General features: G+C 41.5%; 1 protein-coding gene across 1 annotated transcript in view; it reads right to left on the bottom strand.

Moving 5' to 3' along the window:
• ITK (IL2 inducible T cell kinase) overlaps window positions 1-18,859 on the bottom strand; it is a 30,959-nt gene extending 12,100 nt beyond the window's left edge. Inside the window, exons 1-9 of the mRNA XM_083726216.1 lie at window positions 18,592-18,859; window positions 9,537-9,641; window positions 8,546-8,627; window positions 6,979-7,107; window positions 4,236-4,276; window positions 2,814-2,965; window positions 2,458-2,523; window positions 1,600-1,654; window positions 652-731 (exon numbers count right to left, since the gene is read on the bottom strand). Coding sequence (XP_083582342.1) covers window positions 652-731; window positions 1,600-1,654; window positions 2,458-2,523; window positions 2,814-2,965; window positions 4,236-4,276; window positions 6,979-7,107; window positions 8,546-8,627; window positions 9,537-9,641; window positions 18,592-18,729 — 848 coding nt within the window. The 5' untranslated portion in view covers window positions 18,730-18,859. The remainder of the gene's footprint in view (window positions 1-651; window positions 732-1,599; window positions 1,655-2,457; window positions 2,524-2,813; window positions 2,966-4,235; window positions 4,277-6,978; window positions 7,108-8,545; window positions 8,628-9,536; window positions 9,642-18,591) is intronic.
• Between the last annotated feature and the right edge of the window lie 107 nt (window positions 18,860-18,966).

Here is an 18,966-nt window from a genome sequence, read left to right as displayed (position 1 = left end):
TTAATTAGATTTATATACTGCCCTTCATCTGAAGATCTCAGGGCGGTTCAATAAACCCCCTGATAAAAGCACAAAATAAATAGTTATAACAAAAACAAAACAAAACAATATCGCCCCCCAAAAAGCCTCATTTATAATGTCGTGTGATATTAATCAACCAAAGCCCTGGTTGAAGAAGAATGTTTTCACCTGGCAGCTAAAGATATATAATGAAGGTGCCAGGTAAACCATCCTGGAGAGAGCATTCCACAAACAGGGAGCCACTGCAGAAAAGGCCACTCTCTGGACCTGTTAATTTAGTGTGATCAAATTTACATTTAGTGGTGTGTGTGTGTGTGTGTGTGTGTGTGTGTGTGTGTGTGTGTAGCCAATCTGTCATGTGAAATAAATGCAGGAATTTACAACTGACACAACACTGTGCATCAAGATTTCTGCCATGACATTTTCAGGGAATAATGTTCCCATTTTTATTACAGTTCAAACACATGTTTTGGGAGGAAGAGAAGAAAACAGAAAGCTGTCATGCTTGTCAAAATATTTAAAGAGACTCTCAGTTTTTAAAATCAATATTGTTATTTCCTTTTACAAAACACAAGAAACAAAAACCCAAATAACAGAACCACGGCAAACATCCACTGGGATTTGACTTGCCTCAAAGCCTTTGTGAAAACTGAGACCGTGTATGTGCCAGGTTGCCTTGAATCTCTCACCATGAAGGCTCCTTCCTTACCCTGAAAAGGAGGAGAAAATCAGAGCTGATGAACAGTGATGCAACAGAGGCTTCAGAATCCCTAAACTAAGTGGCTGAAGCCATATCACCATTCCCCCAATTCACATCTCCGCCTGACCTAGAACAAAGTATAATGGTGCTGGTGCTAAGGCAGGAACTTGGGCTTCTTTTAAAAAGAACAAACACAGGTGGTACAAATATGAGGAAAGAAAGAGCCAATCCTCAAAGATGCTTGGTTAGCATAATGTATTATCAGTGGTAGAACATAAGGTCCAGGTTCAACCAGGTAAGGATGGGAGAGACACCAGCCTGGAACTGGTGGTGGAAGGATTACTACTTACAACCCAGCAAATTATATAATCAGGCAATTCAGGTGACAGAGGATTGGATAGTGGCTGTAAAAATCATTATTTTAAATTAATTAAAATAATATCTGTAGAACTACCAATAAAGGGAAAAAAGAATATTGTAGCATTGTGACAACCGAACCCTTCCCCCAATAAAATTACATTACTAAAACATATACAAAATACATTGCAAATCACTAGATCAAATTACTATATAAACATAGCTAGATTACTCCTCTGAGAAAGCCTGAGTGGACAGATCAAATCTTATAAGGCACCTTAAAATCCCTGTAGGTTTTTGCCTGATGTTCACTGGAAGCACATTTCAGTGTGGCACAGATGCCACCATTGTAAAAGCCCTGGTCTTATAGGACATGTTGAACATCAGCACATGATGCTACTAAGAGTGTCATTGCATTTCCCCAATATGTCTCTTTTGCAACATGTTCAAAGTAACCAAATCATAAATATATATATATAAACGAAAAATAAAAGACCATCACCATATGGAATTCACTTTACCTCTTCCTTGAGAAGGGCTTCTGCCTTGCTTCTGCTGATACTCTTGTTGTACCACCTGCAATGATAAAAAAGTCCCAGGATATGAGGTTAGGCTGTACAGCTTTAGCTGTAAACTCCTTGGCTTTGGAGTTATTTGGGTTACTTTCTTGTTTTTATGCTGCACATTAAAATGGCACATGAACTATCATCCATGTTAATTTGTGAAGAACATACTAAGGAAATCAGAATTCATTTATCATTACAAATTAAGCAGATTCTGAATGTTCAGCGCATGCAAAAACTGCATGGCTATGGCCACGTCTGGTAAAGGAAAAGGAGAGTTACTCTCCACAATTCAGCAGACTAAATATTCCTTGAAATAGCTTTCTGCCCCTTGAACAGATAATACCCCCTTCACTAGTTCCACAATCCTGTCTATCAGTTTAACCCTCCCAAAACTGAAACAAATTTACACCTTCATTTGGAAGGTTTTTTTAAAAAATCTACTCAACTGAATTCTCACCCCCTTGGTAGTAATAATCGCTTAGCCTTAGATCTATTTAAGCGTTTGCCAGCAGGAGTGTCCCATCAGCAGCAAGACACTCACATCAGCAGAAAGAAGTCAGTAGCCTTTCATGTATTTTCACCTGTACCCTGTACCCTTAAAAATATGCTTTAGGGGCTTTGGGGAACCTCTGGAGGCTGAACACAGTGCAGGGAAAGAAGAGATTGTTGAAAAGTCCAGCCTTGTCCCTGTACCCCAGGGTGCCTTCTACTATGCTAGATCCCAGTTCCCTCTGCAAATGGAACAAACTCTTCTATTTGTGGCTAGCTGGGATCCAAGCCAATGTTGTAGCTAAAGAAGAAAAACAATCTTACTCATATATTTGCAGATTTTCTGGTGATTTTTCTACCACGTAGCTGCTTGGTACATATCCTTCATGCCTGTTAAAAACAGAATGCTCTAATATTAGTACACTAGAAACCCAGGCATCTTCCACCCAAAGCATACATGAATTTAAAAGGTTTATAATAGCACTATGCCTTTTAAACTCTCCTTTAGAAAGGGCTATTACTGGTAACAGAGGATAAGCTTCCAAACTATATTTATAGATGGAGTCCAGTAACCATCATTCTGAGCAGGAAGCAGTACAGTCTGAGAAAGCTGTGTGGCTATTAATTCTGTGTCTGCAATTAAAAATAGAAGAGAAACTCCAAGCAAATGGCCTACTTACCCATTTCTATCCTGAACCAACCACCAGTGGACCTCAGAGTTATCAATAACATGGTATTCTTCGTTGCACCGTAATTCCAGCTCCTGAGGATTCTGTGCACTGTAGTCATAAATGGCTATTACTGGAGATTCCTTGGACTCTGCAAATAATCTCTGTACAGAAATAACAAAAAAACCCTCGAATGAGCCATATTAAATATGCAAAATTAACTACAAGAAATACATCTGTATGTTTACCCAGTGTTCTAGCTTGCATGTCACACTTAAATGTGTGAGCTCACTTGCATGTGTGGGCTCTAGAAGATAAGACTGTGCCACTTCACTCCTCCCCTGTCGTTTTGCTGCTGCGTTACACTGACATAAGACTCACGATTTAGTTCTCTCAGGCAAAGCACAAGCTGTAAACTGCAGGGCAAACCTTGGTTACAGCTGGTGGTTAGTTTGGAGACAGCTGAACCAAAGTTGGACTTCATGTGTGAACCCAGTCAATACTCACAATCTTTCCATTCCCATTTTAGGATGGAAAGATTGCCCAGATTAAGCATATGAAAATAATATTAAAATGCCTGCGACTCACGTTACATCATACATGCACTGGAGACACACAACAGTCTTCTGCACGTATGCATGATTTTTAGATTTGAAAGAACTGCATACAGTACTTAAATCCCAAACTATGAAATACTGCACTTCAAAGCTATAGATGAAAAGAAGATGTATACCCAATTCAGGACCCTTACTATATTTTCCCAAAGACACAACCAAAATTACTATTTAAAAATGATTACGAGACAAGAGCATACCATATTTCCCCGTGTATTAGACAAGGTTTTTTGACTAAAAAATTGAGCAAAAAAATGGGGTTGTCCAATACATGGGGGTGGGGTGGGGGTGGAGAGAAGCAGCGCACCTGCCAGCCAGCCAGCCGGTTGGCGGGAGTGCAACTTTTCTTGATGCTGAAGCAAGCGGTAAACCATCTAAGGATGTCCACAGCTGCGTGGGGGGAGAAGCTCAACAACTTTGGGCCATTTCCATTATTTTCTTAAAACCGAGTCCCCAAAAATAGGGGGGGGGGTTCCTTATACATGGGGGCGTCTTATAGATGGAAAAGTACTGATAGATAGATGATAGATAGATAGATAGATGATAGATAGATAGATGATAGATAGATAGATAGATAGATAGATAGATAGATGATAGATAGATAGCTAGATAGGTGCTCCTTTAAAGGTAAAGGGTAAAGGGACCCCTGACCATTAGGTCCAGTCGTCGCCGACTCTGGGGTTGCAGCGCTCATCTCGCTTTATTAGCCGAGGGAGCCGGCCTTTGGATACATGCAAATATTATAGAAATATCTGAACGTATTTGAATTTTAACAACGTCGCACTTCATCACTATGCCTGTGCCATTTCTTTACGCTCACCCAGTTATCCTCTGGAGTTGGGGGAAGAGGTTTCTTGGAGACTAGAAAAAGAAAAAGAAAAGCTTACCAACAATATGATTCATGTTTAGAACAAAGCATAAAGAACAAAAGACAAGCCTGCTGGATCAGGCCAGAGGCCCATCTTGTCCAACATCCTGCTCTTACAGTGACCAACCAGATGCCTGTGGGGTGCCCAACAGCACTCTACTCACCTGCCGTTCCCAGAAACTGGTATTCAGAGGTATAATGCCTCTGACTGTGGAGGCAGAACATAGCCAAAGCGGCTAGTAGCTGCCAATAACCTTGTTCTCCATGAATTTAACCCTCTTTAAATGCCATCCAAGTTGGTGGCCATCCCTGCCTCCTGTGGGAGAAAGCTCCATAGTTTAGCTAAGCAATGTGTGAAGCAGTGGTTTCTTTTATCTGTTCTGAATCTTTTAACATTCAACTTCTTTGAATGTCCATTCCTAGTGTTATGAGAGAGGATGAAAAACTTCGATCTACCCACTTTCTCTGTACCATGTACAATTTTATAAACTTCCATCCTGCCGCCTTTTACTCGCCTTCTCTCTAAGCGAAACAGTCCCAAACACTGCAACCTTTCCTCACAGGGGGTGGTTGCCCTTTTTCAAACCTCCTCTGAAAGTAGAAAGAACTATCATAATCCTACAAATCTGGGCAAATTCAAACAGCCACAGGGGGGCTCTGTTTTCACACGGAGAGTTGGTTGCTCTGCAGTTTCTGTTCCTGCAATGAAGCAACTCTCACCACACTTTGCAGTGGCTCAGAGACTGGGCATGGGCATGGGGAAGAATGGTTAATTAACCACACGGCCAGAGGCTTCAGGCAAGCAGACCTGAAGTAGTACTTTCTTACAATCATATTATAGCAAACCTTCATTTGAACCGGCCCAAAGCAGACCTGCAAGTTCTGTCTCTGAGGTTCATATTAACCACTCCCAAAACTATAAATTTTAATGGCATTCACTATTCTCCCCACTTTTGGACCGAGTTTCCATTCCCCACAATGGCAGTCACACATTTATACAGTGCCGTTATGAAGCTACGTTAAACATGAGCATTGCTGTATGAAGCACATTGCCCACTTAGCAAGGTTGCCAACACCTGAAAGGTAAAACTATTGCAGCTGGGTGAACATTGATAATAATAATAAATAACAACAAGAACAGCAATTATTTATACCCAGCCCATCTGGCTGGGTTTCCCCAGCCATTCTGGACAGCTCCCAACAGAATATTAAAAACACGATAAAACATCAAACATTTAAAACTTCCCTAAACAGGGTTGCTTTCAGATGTCTTCTAAAAGCCAGATAGTTGTTTATTTCCTTGACATCTGATGGGAGGGAGGGCGTTCTACAGGGCGGGCACCACTACTGAGAAGGCCCTCTGCCTGGTCCCCTGTAACCTCACCTTGCAATGAGGGAACCGCCAGAAGGCCCTCGGATAACAAGTAAGCCCAAGAAGTGTTAAGCCTTCCTGGCCTCACTTCTTGGCTCCACCAGGTCCCACTCGGTATCAACGCCAAGGGATGGAGCTTGTTGCTTCTCACTGGCCAGCCCAGCAGTAACTAGGCAGAGCTTTATGCAGCAGGGAATTTAGCGGTAAAGGAGCAGGAGCTCTGATGTACAGTGGATCCAGCAAAGAGAGGGTGGAGTAATCCCCATGGAAAATACTCTGTATATTTCAGAGACATGGATATTCCACATGCTTACAAATACCCTGAGGCTGGTTAATATCAGGGTAATCACTGATCTGTCTAACACAAGGGAGGGGAATGTTTTTTTCAGCCCAAGGGTTGCTTTTCCTCATGGGCAACCCTCCAGAAGGGCCAGAGGGAAAAGTGGGCAGGGCAAATCAGTATCTTAATCTCAGGGTCGTGGGTTCAAGCCCCACATTGGGTAAAACATTCCTGCATTGCAGGGGGTTGGACTAGATGACCTTTGTGGTCCCTTCCAAATCTAGAGTTCTATGACTCTTCCTTTTGTACAAGAGGCTGCACTCCAGCAGCCACACACGTCAGAGGTTTCTACACACTCCTACCCATCTTTCCATCCATGCAAACGAGAGATATCACAGTTCAAGAAGTCATTCCAGCCAGGCTAAAGGAGGGTGTAGTGCAGAGCCAGTGAGTGGAGTGGCCTCGGGGGATGTCCTGAGGGCCAGACAAATAGGTGTAAGGGCTGCATTTGGCCCCAGGGCATGAGGTTCTAAAGCCATCAAAATGAAGGGGGAAAACCCCACCCTTGTGTCAAAGCAATAAATAAAACTGCAAGTAGAGCAGAGAACTCAAGCAGCCAAAGCCAGCTGCATACTATACGGAGCATACAACCATGCAACTAAATATTAAAGAACAAAGGATTTAGAAGACATTCCATATAACATGTAGCCATTTTGCAGATGGGCAACACTGAGGCTGTGGACCTCTAGTGCCAAGGACAACCAGTAAATCTATGCCAGGGGTTCAAACAATAGCATAAACAGATGACTCGAGTGAGTGAGTCAAACCACAGAACACAGACAGCTTGCAATAAGCTTTATGTGTGTGAGCGAAGACTTAATTAAACACAAGGGAGCACTAAACATGGCATGGGATATCAACTGTCAAAGGTGACCAGGTGCTTGCTTGATATCTCATCTAAATTAAAGCATCATACATCAGGGTAAATCATCAATTCAGTACTGATTCAGAAGGGATGAGGACACTTGGAATGAATTACATACCAGTATTGGCTGGAACATACTCCACACAGCCTGTTGCCAGTTTTTCTCCCTGAGCACAGCATCTCCATCTCCCATCTATCCAGAAATTTGGGTGAAACTTTGCCACCAAATTGTTGTTGTTCCTAGTTTCTGGAAAAAGTCGGATGGAAAAATTAAGATTGTGTCAAATTTCCCCAGCCTATCCATCTTGACAATGGCTAACAATCTTTATCGTTACATGGCGTTCTGATGAAAAATACCTCCCATATAAACTGCCAGTGAGTGGGAAGGAGAAGGTGTGACAGAAGGCTCAGTGTAGCTGAAAATTACATTCCACATGCAGAGGGGCACATCTGGTCCATCCCATCATTGTGGGCTACAATTAGAAGTGGCCAGCCAGCAGAGACACAATAATTTCTCTTCTTTGGCTAGGCCAAATTTCCAAAAGAAATACAGCTGGATTACTGAATATGTAACAGCTATCTTACATGGGGGACGTGGGTGGCGCTGTGGGTAAAAGCATCAGTGCCTAGGGCTTGCCGATCAAAAGGTCGGCGGTTCGAATCCCTGCGGCGGGGTGAGCTCCCGTCTTTCGGTCCCAGCTCCTGCCCACCTAGCAGTTCGAAAGCATCCTTAAGTGCAAGTAGATAAATAGGTACCGCTTTCTAGTGGGAAGGTAAACGGCGTTTCCGTGTGCAGCTCTGGCTCGCCAGAGCAGCTTCGTCACGCTGGCCACGTGACCCGGAAGTGTCTCCGGACAGCGCTGGCCCCCGGCCTCTTGAGTGAGATGGGCGCACAACCCCAGAGTCTGTCAAGACTGGCCCGTACGGGCAGGGGTACCTTTACCTTTACCTATCTTACATGGAGTGAAGCAACAGATTCCAGACTGCACTATTTTAAATTACCAATGTGGGGATCTTGGTTGTTGCATTTAAAAAAGAATAATAATAAGTTTCCCTATGTCAAAAGTCCCTAGCATGGACAGAAAATTATTTACTATAGGTATTTTTATACCATTTCAGTGATAGTCCCTAGCATATGGGGGAATGCTAAAACATTATTGCTGTTGTGTTTACGTATTTACTATGTGAAGGAAGCTTCGGTGCTTTTGCCCACACTGGGGGACAAACAAAAAGATATGACCCCTCATTTGCAGTCTGAAATGGTTCAGTCCAGAGTGCCAGCAACTCACAGTTCAGCTCAAAAGTGACACAAAGACAGCATACAAGCTGAAGCAGAAATTGCCTTCCTGCATGCCCATCAATCAATCAATCAATCAAAAAAATATTATACAAAGGTTTTAGTAGCAGCATTTCTGTCTTTTATATATGTATGCTGATAGCAGGAGAGAGGCTTATAAGCATTTCAGGAGGCAGTTGTGCTCATACTTTACTGGGGAGTAAATCCCATGGAACTCAACAGGACGATTGCACTCAAAAGGAACTCAATAGTAGACATGCAGTATTGGCAGCATATGTGAAAGTGGTTGAAGTGGGCTCTGAGTCATTAAAGTTTATGCTACAACAATAGTTTTGATCCTGCTCTTGGAATATTTATTAACCTGAGAGGTTACACTGTGATCAGTTACCTTCTTTCAGAGCCAGCACCCATTTCTGACAGCTCGCTTGGCTGGGAGCAAAGACGTACAGCAGATAGTTGTCATGAAAAATCTACCACATGAAAAAAAGGTGCATAGAATAAATTCCAGGCCAATAGGAAAATAACCTACTTCTGACATGTACTTAAAAGTACTTAAAAGCGAAAATATGGCATGGATTTCTATCTATCTATCTATCTATCTATCTATCTATCATCTATCTATCTATCTATCTATCTATCTATCATCTATCTATCTATATCTATCTAATCTATCTATTATCTATCTATCTATCTATCTATCTATCATCTAACATCTATCTATATATATATCTGACGCAGAAATAAATAATTCAATTATTTGCCAAATTATCTCCAGTTGCATGACTCAAATAAATCACCCATGTTACTCTAATCTGCATGTAGCTCCAAAGCTAACTGCTGCAGAAAGGGTTAGGAATTGTCTTTTAGAAAAGGAAAGCCAGCTGAGTTTTTCCTAATGCTGAATTTCCCTCCAGATACCCAAATTCGTTCTTGTGCAGTTAAGAAATAGGAAAGTAAACATTTTCCAGATACGTTTAAAAGTGAAAAATTGAGGCTTAACATATCCCCTCAGGGAAGAAGCTCCACAGTCTGGGCACTGTTAGCTACAGAAAAGTCTCTCTGACTCTGGTACTTGTCAAACTGATTGATTTAGCCCAGCTTAGGTTATGGAACTGATAGGGCTGGTCCAAGAAGACACCTTGCTTCTTGAGGCTTAGCCAATCGCCCCCCACCCTACCCCAGGCAAAGTCAAAGTGAAAGGCACTTTAAGGCAAGCAAAGTTATTTGTCATCTAAAATAGAAAACTCCACCTCTTTTGCTTCTCTCTGGAACCAAAAATGAATTAAATATCTAAATACTTGCTACCCTTTCATGCCTGATGTGGCTTCATCACTCTGCCTAATAGGACAGCTGGCCCAGAGTCACAAACTTTCACTTACCTGGAAAGGGTATTTATAGTGACATGGAATTGTTATATCACTTTTCACAATTTCTACACACTTAATCTTTGATAGTTCAATTGAGCCCTTTAGAATTCTTTTTTTCTACAAAAAAAGAGAGATAAAAACAACAACACAGGATTCAGTTTGTGTCTGTAATTTTTCTAAAGGGTTATGTTATGAAGTAGACAGTGCCTGTTCTACTGCTAACATTACAGGACCAAGTCTTGGTTATTCCTTCATATCTGAAAAGCACATTGGAAAAAATCAAGGAAAAAACTAATCTATGTTACAAATTTTAGTACCAATTTTTAGTCCACATCTCCATTTTGTCACTTACTATTCTCATTTCCCTCCCATTGTGAGGTTCAGTACTGGCATTCAGCAGCATAATGCATTCAGGAAAATTAGGAAGGGGCTGTAATTAATATCGATTTTGAAGAACAATATCCCTCCAATTTCAAGTTCTAATTTCAACGCTTAAGAAATAGATACTATTTTATTGAACAAAATTGAACAAAATCTGCACATATTACTGGTATTTCGCATTTCCAGGGGAAGCAATCTCAGTAGCACTCCTACAATGTAGCAATCACCTACACTCCTACAATGTTGAAATCAACTACAATGATCAGCTGCCCAGTGTTCCTTGAAGACACACTGGCTGTATTTGCCAGTAATGTGGACTGAACCATTGCACCCAATACAGAGAAGCAGCAAGACCTTTTGGACACAAGGAGGGAACAGACCAGCATTTTGCAAATCCAGATAGCAACCTTCACAGTCAGTGTTATTTTCTGATTATATGGAGATTTGCTTTTTTATTTTGAACAATGCACTTGCTTAAATGGCATCAATTATTTTGTGCTGCAGCCATCTTGGCAGTGGGAAACATGGGCAACTGAGCTGCTCTCTGCAGAAGTCTTGACAGAAATAATCTGCAGGTCTCTGTGGATTCTGCTATGACCGTGAAATTAACATGAAGCTGTGAATTGCCTCCAGGCACCCTGTTCTGATTTCCGTACAGCACCTGGTGTCGTGATTGGAAATATTGCCCTGGTCCCATTCTTGACACACCCTAGGCTAAGGACTAACTGATTAGAGCAACATGTCTTGGCATCAGGTGCTAGGGCACTCTAGGATCTAATACTTATCTCCTTTCTCAGAGCCTCAAAAACAATGCAAAGCAGGAGAGGATCTGAGCAGCAAAGGCTTTTCGTCTCTTTCACACAGTGGTTTTAGCACTGAAAACCCACAATGCACACACTGTATGTGAAATACCGCTTAGTGAAACAAAGGAGGCAAAACAACACCTGCATGTTACTAGCATGCACTGCATACAATGAAGCTGTATAATGCATAAATCACATTTGGGCATAAATAACCTTGGCTAATCAAGAGGGGAAACAGTCTGACAGAGCTTGAGGAGGCTCACAACAATTAGGTTTCTGCTGCAAACAATACTTAAGGTGAACATCTTTTATTAACAGGCGTAGGCAAGGTCTGTTCAAGCCTACCTTAACTCTGGTGAAGCAAAAAAAAAGTGGGCATGCTAACCCTCTTAGCGCCCACACCACCAAATGACCATATTAAATGTTTTATTAAAAATATGGCATTCTAAATCAGTCAATACTCCTGTGGTGATTTCACACGTGAGGATTAAAACAGCTTTTGCCTAAATCTCTATGTAATGCTAACGTTCAGCCAATATTAAGCAGAATGCAACCAGCCTGGAGGACGGCGCTGCCTGATATCGTCCTCCTCCTTAGTCACAGGGTGGCTCTTGTAGAAATCAGCAGAGAGGAGGATGGGGACAGAACTAGAATTGGTTCTGCTTGTCACTGACTCTCAGGTGTTAATTGTTGATGGGTGACATTAAGGTCCCCTGTGCTCTCCCTTCTTAAGGTTCTTTATCTTTAAACCACACTTGGACCAAACAGGCCTTCAAACGGAGAGGTCTTCCAAACAGAGGACTGACGGCCCTTCAAATAGAGGATTATCCCTCGTAAAGTAGGGCACACTTCTGATGATGGTGGAACTATGACAAGTGCCCTCCCTCTGCCTATCTTAACACTTGAGGGGGGTCGGTTGGGATAGAGGCAGCATTTCAGATATCTGAAGCATAAGTTATTTAGGGCTTTAAACACCAGTATGAACACCATGGGCCTGGAAACAAACTGGCAATCAACATGGGAAATAACATTTCCCCTTGAGGAAGGTTGGTGTTCAGATTGCATTAGGGATTAAAGGGCACATCTCATCTAGCTACTTCACTGGGGAAACCTGCCTCAGGCATTGAGAATTCCGACCCAATGTGAACATGGATTCATACAGGCATACACTAATGGAAATGAATAATGCAATCCTTTAGTAATGCTCACAAAGAGAGACACACACCCGGCGCCGTTGCCACTGCTTCCTCGATTCAATCTCCAGAGCTAACAGAACAGAAAGGAGAAAACAATTATCATTGTCACTTAAACCAGCAGTTATGAATCAGAATGCACACTGGGAGAAGGCCCTTTGAACAGCAAGAGGCCTTTTTACATAGTCACTTTTCAAAGTACAATTGCACTTTAAATTATTCTTGATCTATGTGCATCAAGGTTCAAGAGACAAACAGCACAAGTTATGCATTGTTCCTGGGTCCATACAGACTTCACTGAAGGAAACAGCACAAAAGGAAAGATATACAAAACAATACTTTGCAAGGGGACATCTATATGCCATTTTTGAAAATCAAGGAAAAGCAAATAAAATGAAATTGGCTTTTTGAGAAATGAGGAAGCATAACTAACAGCAGGGGTTTTGTGCAAGGAAGGAAAATACAGAAATGTGTGAGTTATATATCAAAATAGACTCCAGAAACTATAAGAAACTCTCTCTGTGTGTGCATGGAATTGTCCACCTATTGTGGAAGCTCCTGCATTGACTATAATACACACACATGGTTTTCATCATTGTTAAATACAAATACGACCTACATACATATACAATGGCACTGTACAAAAATATTGTACTCTAAGACTTTTGATATTTGGAGAAACTGAAATAATAACTATTCAGATAATATTGTTAAAGACACCTCTTGCTCTGCTTAATATCTGAGACCAGGTCTTTATTTGAATTGAAATGATTGTTGTATTATATCAGTGTTTATGTGTTGTAAACCACTTTGGAATTTTAAATGTTTTAAATAAACTAGGGAAATGTTATTCAATAAACCAATACAAATAAACATGTTGCACATGCCATGAGGCTTGGAGGGTCTCTGCCCCAAATCATTGAGTGGCGGGGTGGAATGCACTTTGGACAATATCAAGATATGTAATGAAGTTGCATTTGTTGTCGTATGCATTTATGAGGAAGAGAGAACAAAAAGACCTGGAGAAACAGCAGCTCTGAGTCTCTTACGGCAGCTAAAGCTACAAAAGACACAGGGTAAGGTGGCTTTGTTCAATATCGGCAATAAATAGCTGTTTCAGGTGCAGTTCTGTGTCTCTTGACTGTTACCTTTGTTCATTATTGTCTCTGCAGTAATACTATGCTGTTTTACATTCTATTTTACACTGCAGCTGTTGCTATCTCAAAGAATTGTGATGGCAAAACACTTCTAACACAGTAAAAGCATTTCAATGAAACATCCAATAGATTTCATCAAAGGTTTACACTCCTGGCTGACCAAGTGGCTGAAGCCTGGAGAGATGCTTGCTATTAAAGAGAGGCAGGGAGAACCACAGTGGATGCAATGGACTAAATTTCTAAATATACATATTTTTGTGCTCTCTGCCACAACGCTCTCCATCGAGAACCAAGAAACTTCAGAATATTTTAACAACCTCGCTCCCAGCCACTGAAACCATCCATGGCATTGTACTGATTTTGTAGTCCGCTTTTTTAAAAAAAAAGAGAGAAGGAAAACTGACGAAATATGTTGCTATTAGGAGAATTAAGAGCTATATTCTTCTTAACTGCAAAACTGTGGTCTTCTTAAATGCAAGCTTTGCTATGACTTTTAAAACTCCAATTCTCATCCCTGGAACAGAAAGCTCTTTCTCCTCTCGTGTTTAGTGCATAATTGCCATTAACATTAATGAAAGGTTTGTACATACATCAGGGGAAGAATGAACCTCAGAAAATCCAGCAACAATAAGGATCTGTGTCTTCTAAATTTCATTATACAGTACACAATGAGGGGCCATCTTACCATGAAGTAAAGCGTGCATAATAGATATGTGTTTTCGAGATTGCCGCCCTGCATAAATCCACCAGTGTCTTGTAATCCGTGTCCCTATTATAACATGCAAATTGCTGCTGCAGACAAAACTCTCTCTTTTTCCCTAACAGTCTGATTTCACGTATACTGTACTGACGTATACATTCCTAACCGTGCGTTTGCCAACAGTCTGACCGACAACAAGAATGTGTCCATTAGCGAAGACTGTCTTGCGGACTGCAAATTTGTCAGCAACTTCAACAATTTCAGTTTACTTATTTGATTTTAAAAAGCTGTCTTATCAGCTGAGGGTGGCTGGGGTGAGGACATTTTGCAGTGGAAAAATTGTCAAAAGAAGAGCAAGTTAAGAGCCCCCTAGTTCCCTCCATCATGCCAGTCTTCCTCTTAAAATTGCAGTCTTAGTGTAGGAGAGAAACAAAGTCTCCACGCCCCCCCCCCAAAGAATGGAACCACGTATAACAAACAAAACTTCCACTGCCCCAGAATCACATACCTGTCCCAGAACAACATGCAATGTACATGTAGTTCCACTACTGGAAAAGATAATTTATTTGGGAAACGCGGTGTGTTAAGACAGCAGTATTGCTCTTTCAGCAGACCTGAGAAATAGGCCTGCAAAAGATTTCATTTGCCAAAGGCTGCTATTGGGCTCTATTAAAATCTGAGTTTTGCTACAGGTTATTTGAAGATTAAGGGTCAAAATAGACAGTAAGACTGTCCATAAGAGCATATGATTAACTTGCTGGATCAAGCCAATGTCCCATCTAGCCCAACATCTTGTTCTCACAGTGGCCAACCAGGCGTCTGCATGAAGCCCAGCAAGCAGAACAGTATATCTAAAGCAGGGGTCAGCAAACTTTTTCAGCAGGGGGCTGGTCCACTGTCCCTCAGACCTTGTGGGGGGCTGGACTATATTTTGGGAAGAAAGATAAAATGAACAAATTCCTATGCCCCACAAATAACCCAGAGATGCATTTTAAATAAAAGCACACATTCTACTCATGTAAAAACATGCTGATTCCAGGACCATCCACAGGCCGGATTTAAAAGGTGATTGGGCCAGATCTGGCCCCCGGGCCTTAGTTTGCCTACCCATGATCCAAAGGCAGCAGCCACCCTGCTTTCTTATTTTAATTAATAGCATACATTAGGGAGGAACATCTGCATCAGGACTGCAGCATCTTCCCTCACCAGCCATTATCCCAACAAAAAACCCCTCTGCACTAGTGATCCTTCTCCCACACTAAAATAAGTGCGAATTTTCATTGGAAACGCTACACCTGCATGCTGCAATCCTGACGAAAATTACCCCTATTCTGCCTTTTTTTATTCTTAAAAACAACAACACATCTAGTGTCTTGTAAATTGTATTCTAACAGTGTAATCCTAAACATGTTTACATACAAGAAGTTCAATGGTGCACAAGGGGTCTTCCCTAGCAAATATGTTTAGAAGTGCACTTTAAAGTGCAGGATCAGGCTATGTATCTTAAAATGTATTTAATTTAATTATGTATTTTATTAGCTTAATACCATCATTCTAAGGGATGCACAACAGGGACAGAGCATCAAATCAGAAAAACACACTTAAAATGCCTGTTGGTTTTTTAAAAAGGCATTTACTGTGCCAGTCATTCCCATTTATTCCATGGCCTTAAATTATACCACAAAACTAGTGTTAAAAAGTGGGTAAGTGTCCTTGTATTCATAGATAATGGGTAGTAAATCCCACTGTATTCAATGTGTCTTACTCCCAGGTAAGCAAGCCTAGGATTGCAGCCTAAATGTTGGGTTAAAATAAAGTCTTAGGTCATGAGATATTTAACAAGATCAAATGCAAAACATAGTTTCAGATTACCAGGGATTAAGGGCCAGATTAGACAATATGCAGGAGATCTATGACCAGGAGAGGCATCTGTATTGGATAAGAGCAGAAATAATGTTGGGGGCAGTGTGTGCTTCAACACCCCCACCCCACCCTAGTACAGTTTACCAGCAAAGAGTAATTTGGAGGGGGGGAAGCATCTGGAAAAATATTTCTGTTAGGAAAATCTGTACAGTCTCTAAACTGGAGCAGTAACGTGTTCCAGAGCAGGGCCCTCCTATGTGCATTTTCTTCAAAACTAAACAAGTTTATGCACACTTTTTAAAAATGCATTTACTATGAGATATGATTCAACTATAAATCACTCTCTCTTCTGAAGCTGCTATTAGAACTGTAAAGGAGAAAGCATTGGATGTTTTCTACTATGGGATAATACCTTAATAGGGGGTGTTGATGGGAGAAAGGGTTGAGGGTGGAAAACCCTTCTCCCTCCCAGTTCTGCAGCCATAATCCCATTTTTGGTTGCTTTTAAGTTAAACTTAATTGGAAAACCTGATCACATATTCTTCTATGTCTCATCTGTTTTGGCTCTAGGAATCTAGGTAAAGGTAAAAGGACCCCTGACCATTAGGTCCAGTCACGGACGACTCTGGGGTTGCGGCGCTCATCTTGCTTTACTGGCCGAGGGAGCCGGCATACAGCTTCCGGGTCATGTGGCCAGCATGACTAAGCCGCTTCTGGCGAACCAGAGCAGTGCACGGAAACCCCGTTTACCTTCCAGCCACAGCGGTACCTATTTATCTACTTGCACTTTGACATACTTTCGAACTGCTAGGTTGGCAGGAATCTACCTCCATCCAAATTTCTATGTACAGTATGTACATAATTTTAAGAGATGTGCTCCTTTCAGGTCCTCTATGGAAGATTCTACTTTTTCTTATCCATTTCCTACTTTTTTCTATGCTATATGCACACAGGCTTGCATCAACTAAGGATGCAAGGAGGCACCAATTTTCATCTGGTCCTGTCCTTGTTGTAATCAGCTTTGTTTCTGTTCCACTACAGAAGCTTCTGCTAAAAGCTACATTGTTTATCTCGCTATCTCGCTATGGCCAAATTTGACATAATTTCAATACATTTCAGTAGAAGGGAAGGGAAACAGTAGAAGGGAAACACCAAAAGCAATGCAGAAAATAGCACAATTAGTTATAACATTTACAGATTAAAGGGGGAAAAATGACAACAGTGAATACTGCCCATCTTCTCTTGTGTGGTTTCTATTCCTGACCTATGACGAACAGGAAGGCTGTGGCAACTTCCGCTCCTGTTTCCATTTCAGACAGAATCCTTGAGCATAACCACTGAGTCCCACACTGAGCAAAAGATTCCTGCATTGCAGAGGGTTGGACTAGATGACACCTGTGGCCCCTTCCAACTCTACAATTCTATGATCCCTAGCATCAACTGAGTCCTATCAAAATTAGTGGTGCTAAACAGAGTAGGTTTTAGTCTTACACTGCATAGTTAACCTAAATCTAAAATCTGTGTAGGGGAGTCCTAATTCAGATATGCTGCCCTTTTAACAGCAATGAAAGAAGAAAGCAGCAATGCTGCTCTCACCTCCCAGTTCCAGGGACACCTTTCCTAGAAGTCTTGTCCTTCCTGCTATAAAAAAGACAGGTTGCAAAGGTATCAATGGGCCTTTGGAGCAAGCAGTTGGGGTAGGAAGAGGCACTTACTCTGTAAGCTCTTTAATAGTTTCTCCATATTGGATCTGCCATCTCAAGAACTGAACAAACGTATTAATAATGACATGAGAGCATCCTACCTATTGTCCTCTCCTACCCTGGACCGTAGGTGTTGCCTAATCAACATCATCAGTACCATATGAAAGAAGAGAAATGTAGTTGTTCCTCTTCTTGCCTGTTCGCTTTATTACCATGTTATCTGCACACAACTCGTTACTGCACTGTTCTTTAGGTGTGGTCTGTAGCATTTGAGGGATGAGAGCAGACAAAAGGACTGCAAAAGCTAGGGAAAGATTTTTTTCCAGCTGGAAATATAACAGGCAACATCCAGCACCTGTGGCAAATATGCCAACAAAATCTTAGCACCCTGAGCCTGAACATTGGGTCTGAACTATCTACCTACAATGTTTATCTAAGCTTCTCCAACAACACAGAGAGAAAACAACCATTAGATTTCAATAAAATGGAACAATGACCAGCAAACTCCTTAGAAAGCAAGCAGCTTTTTAGCTGATGACAAAAGCCATGCAGGGGCAGGGAGGTGACCAATGGGACCCCCAATAGCAGAAGCTGTAACTACAGGCTAGCTGTTACTTAGTCCCGCTGTGGTATTTTAGCATGCCATATCAATTCTTTCCAAGGATATCCTAATCCCTGAAACAGTAGTTCTGTCTGGACAATGAGACTTTGTGTGGTGTTCAAGGAACAGATTTGGGTGATACTTAAATGATAGGGTAGTGTTTGTGTTTTGTGTGTAAGTAAGGCTGGTGTCCTGTATGGCTCTGCAGGACTTGGCTCCACTTCCATTTTTTCAAAGCCACAGAAGATAAAAGGCCCTGATAAACATTTCAGCTTGCAGTTAAAAGACTGCTCTAGAACCCTCAAACCACTGAGAATCAACATTCTCATATCTACATCAAGCTGTCTGCCTTCTTGGCGTCTATAAACTTACAATCACATACAATGAGGCAAACAATGCTTTTTAAATCAGTTGTGGATGCCTTGAAACATTCTCCTGGAAAGGAACAAGCACTATCGTATCTTTATTCAGAACCCTAAAATAAAATAAGAATGCATGGTTTACACATAGGACAATTTTGTTCAAACATAAAGCAAAGGCAATCGCTGGGAAAGCCACTATCGCATAAGCTAGCCCCAGATTACCTCATTCACTCAGTTTCTCCCTACCCCTTCGTTATCCTTTGATAAGATGCTCTGAAAAAGATATGGGAGACAACACACATACCCCAAGACGATGCTCAAAGTACGCCAGCCTTGATTTTGTCAAAACGAAGAATCGTACTTTAAAATTGGAGGGAGACGTCCTTCTCTTTTGCTGAGACTTTTTGATAAGCTCTTCTTCAAGAAGAACACCGTTGTTCATTGTTCATCAAGTAACAGGGGCCCTTCCAGGATGGAAAGGCACCGGCCCCAATACCAGAGCACATAAGCCTGGGAAAGAGAATTCATGTGATAGACACTGTTGTCTTTCACAAAAGTGGATGCAAAAAGCAGCGTAGGTGCTTATCTTTCCATCTGTCATTCAGGCAGTGCTGCTCAGCTAGCTTCCTTTCTGATGTAAAAACCATAACCACATCCTTTCATACACTGTCACCTGAAA

Source organism: Podarcis gaigeae, assembly GCF_964106915.1.
Source record: "Podarcis gaigeae genome assembly, chromosome: 2".
NCBI lineage: Eukaryota > Metazoa > Chordata > Lepidosauria > Squamata > Lacertidae > Podarcis > Podarcis gaigeae.
The sequence above is the reverse complement of the archived record's forward strand: the minus strand, read 5'-3'. Positions and strand labels throughout refer to the sequence as shown.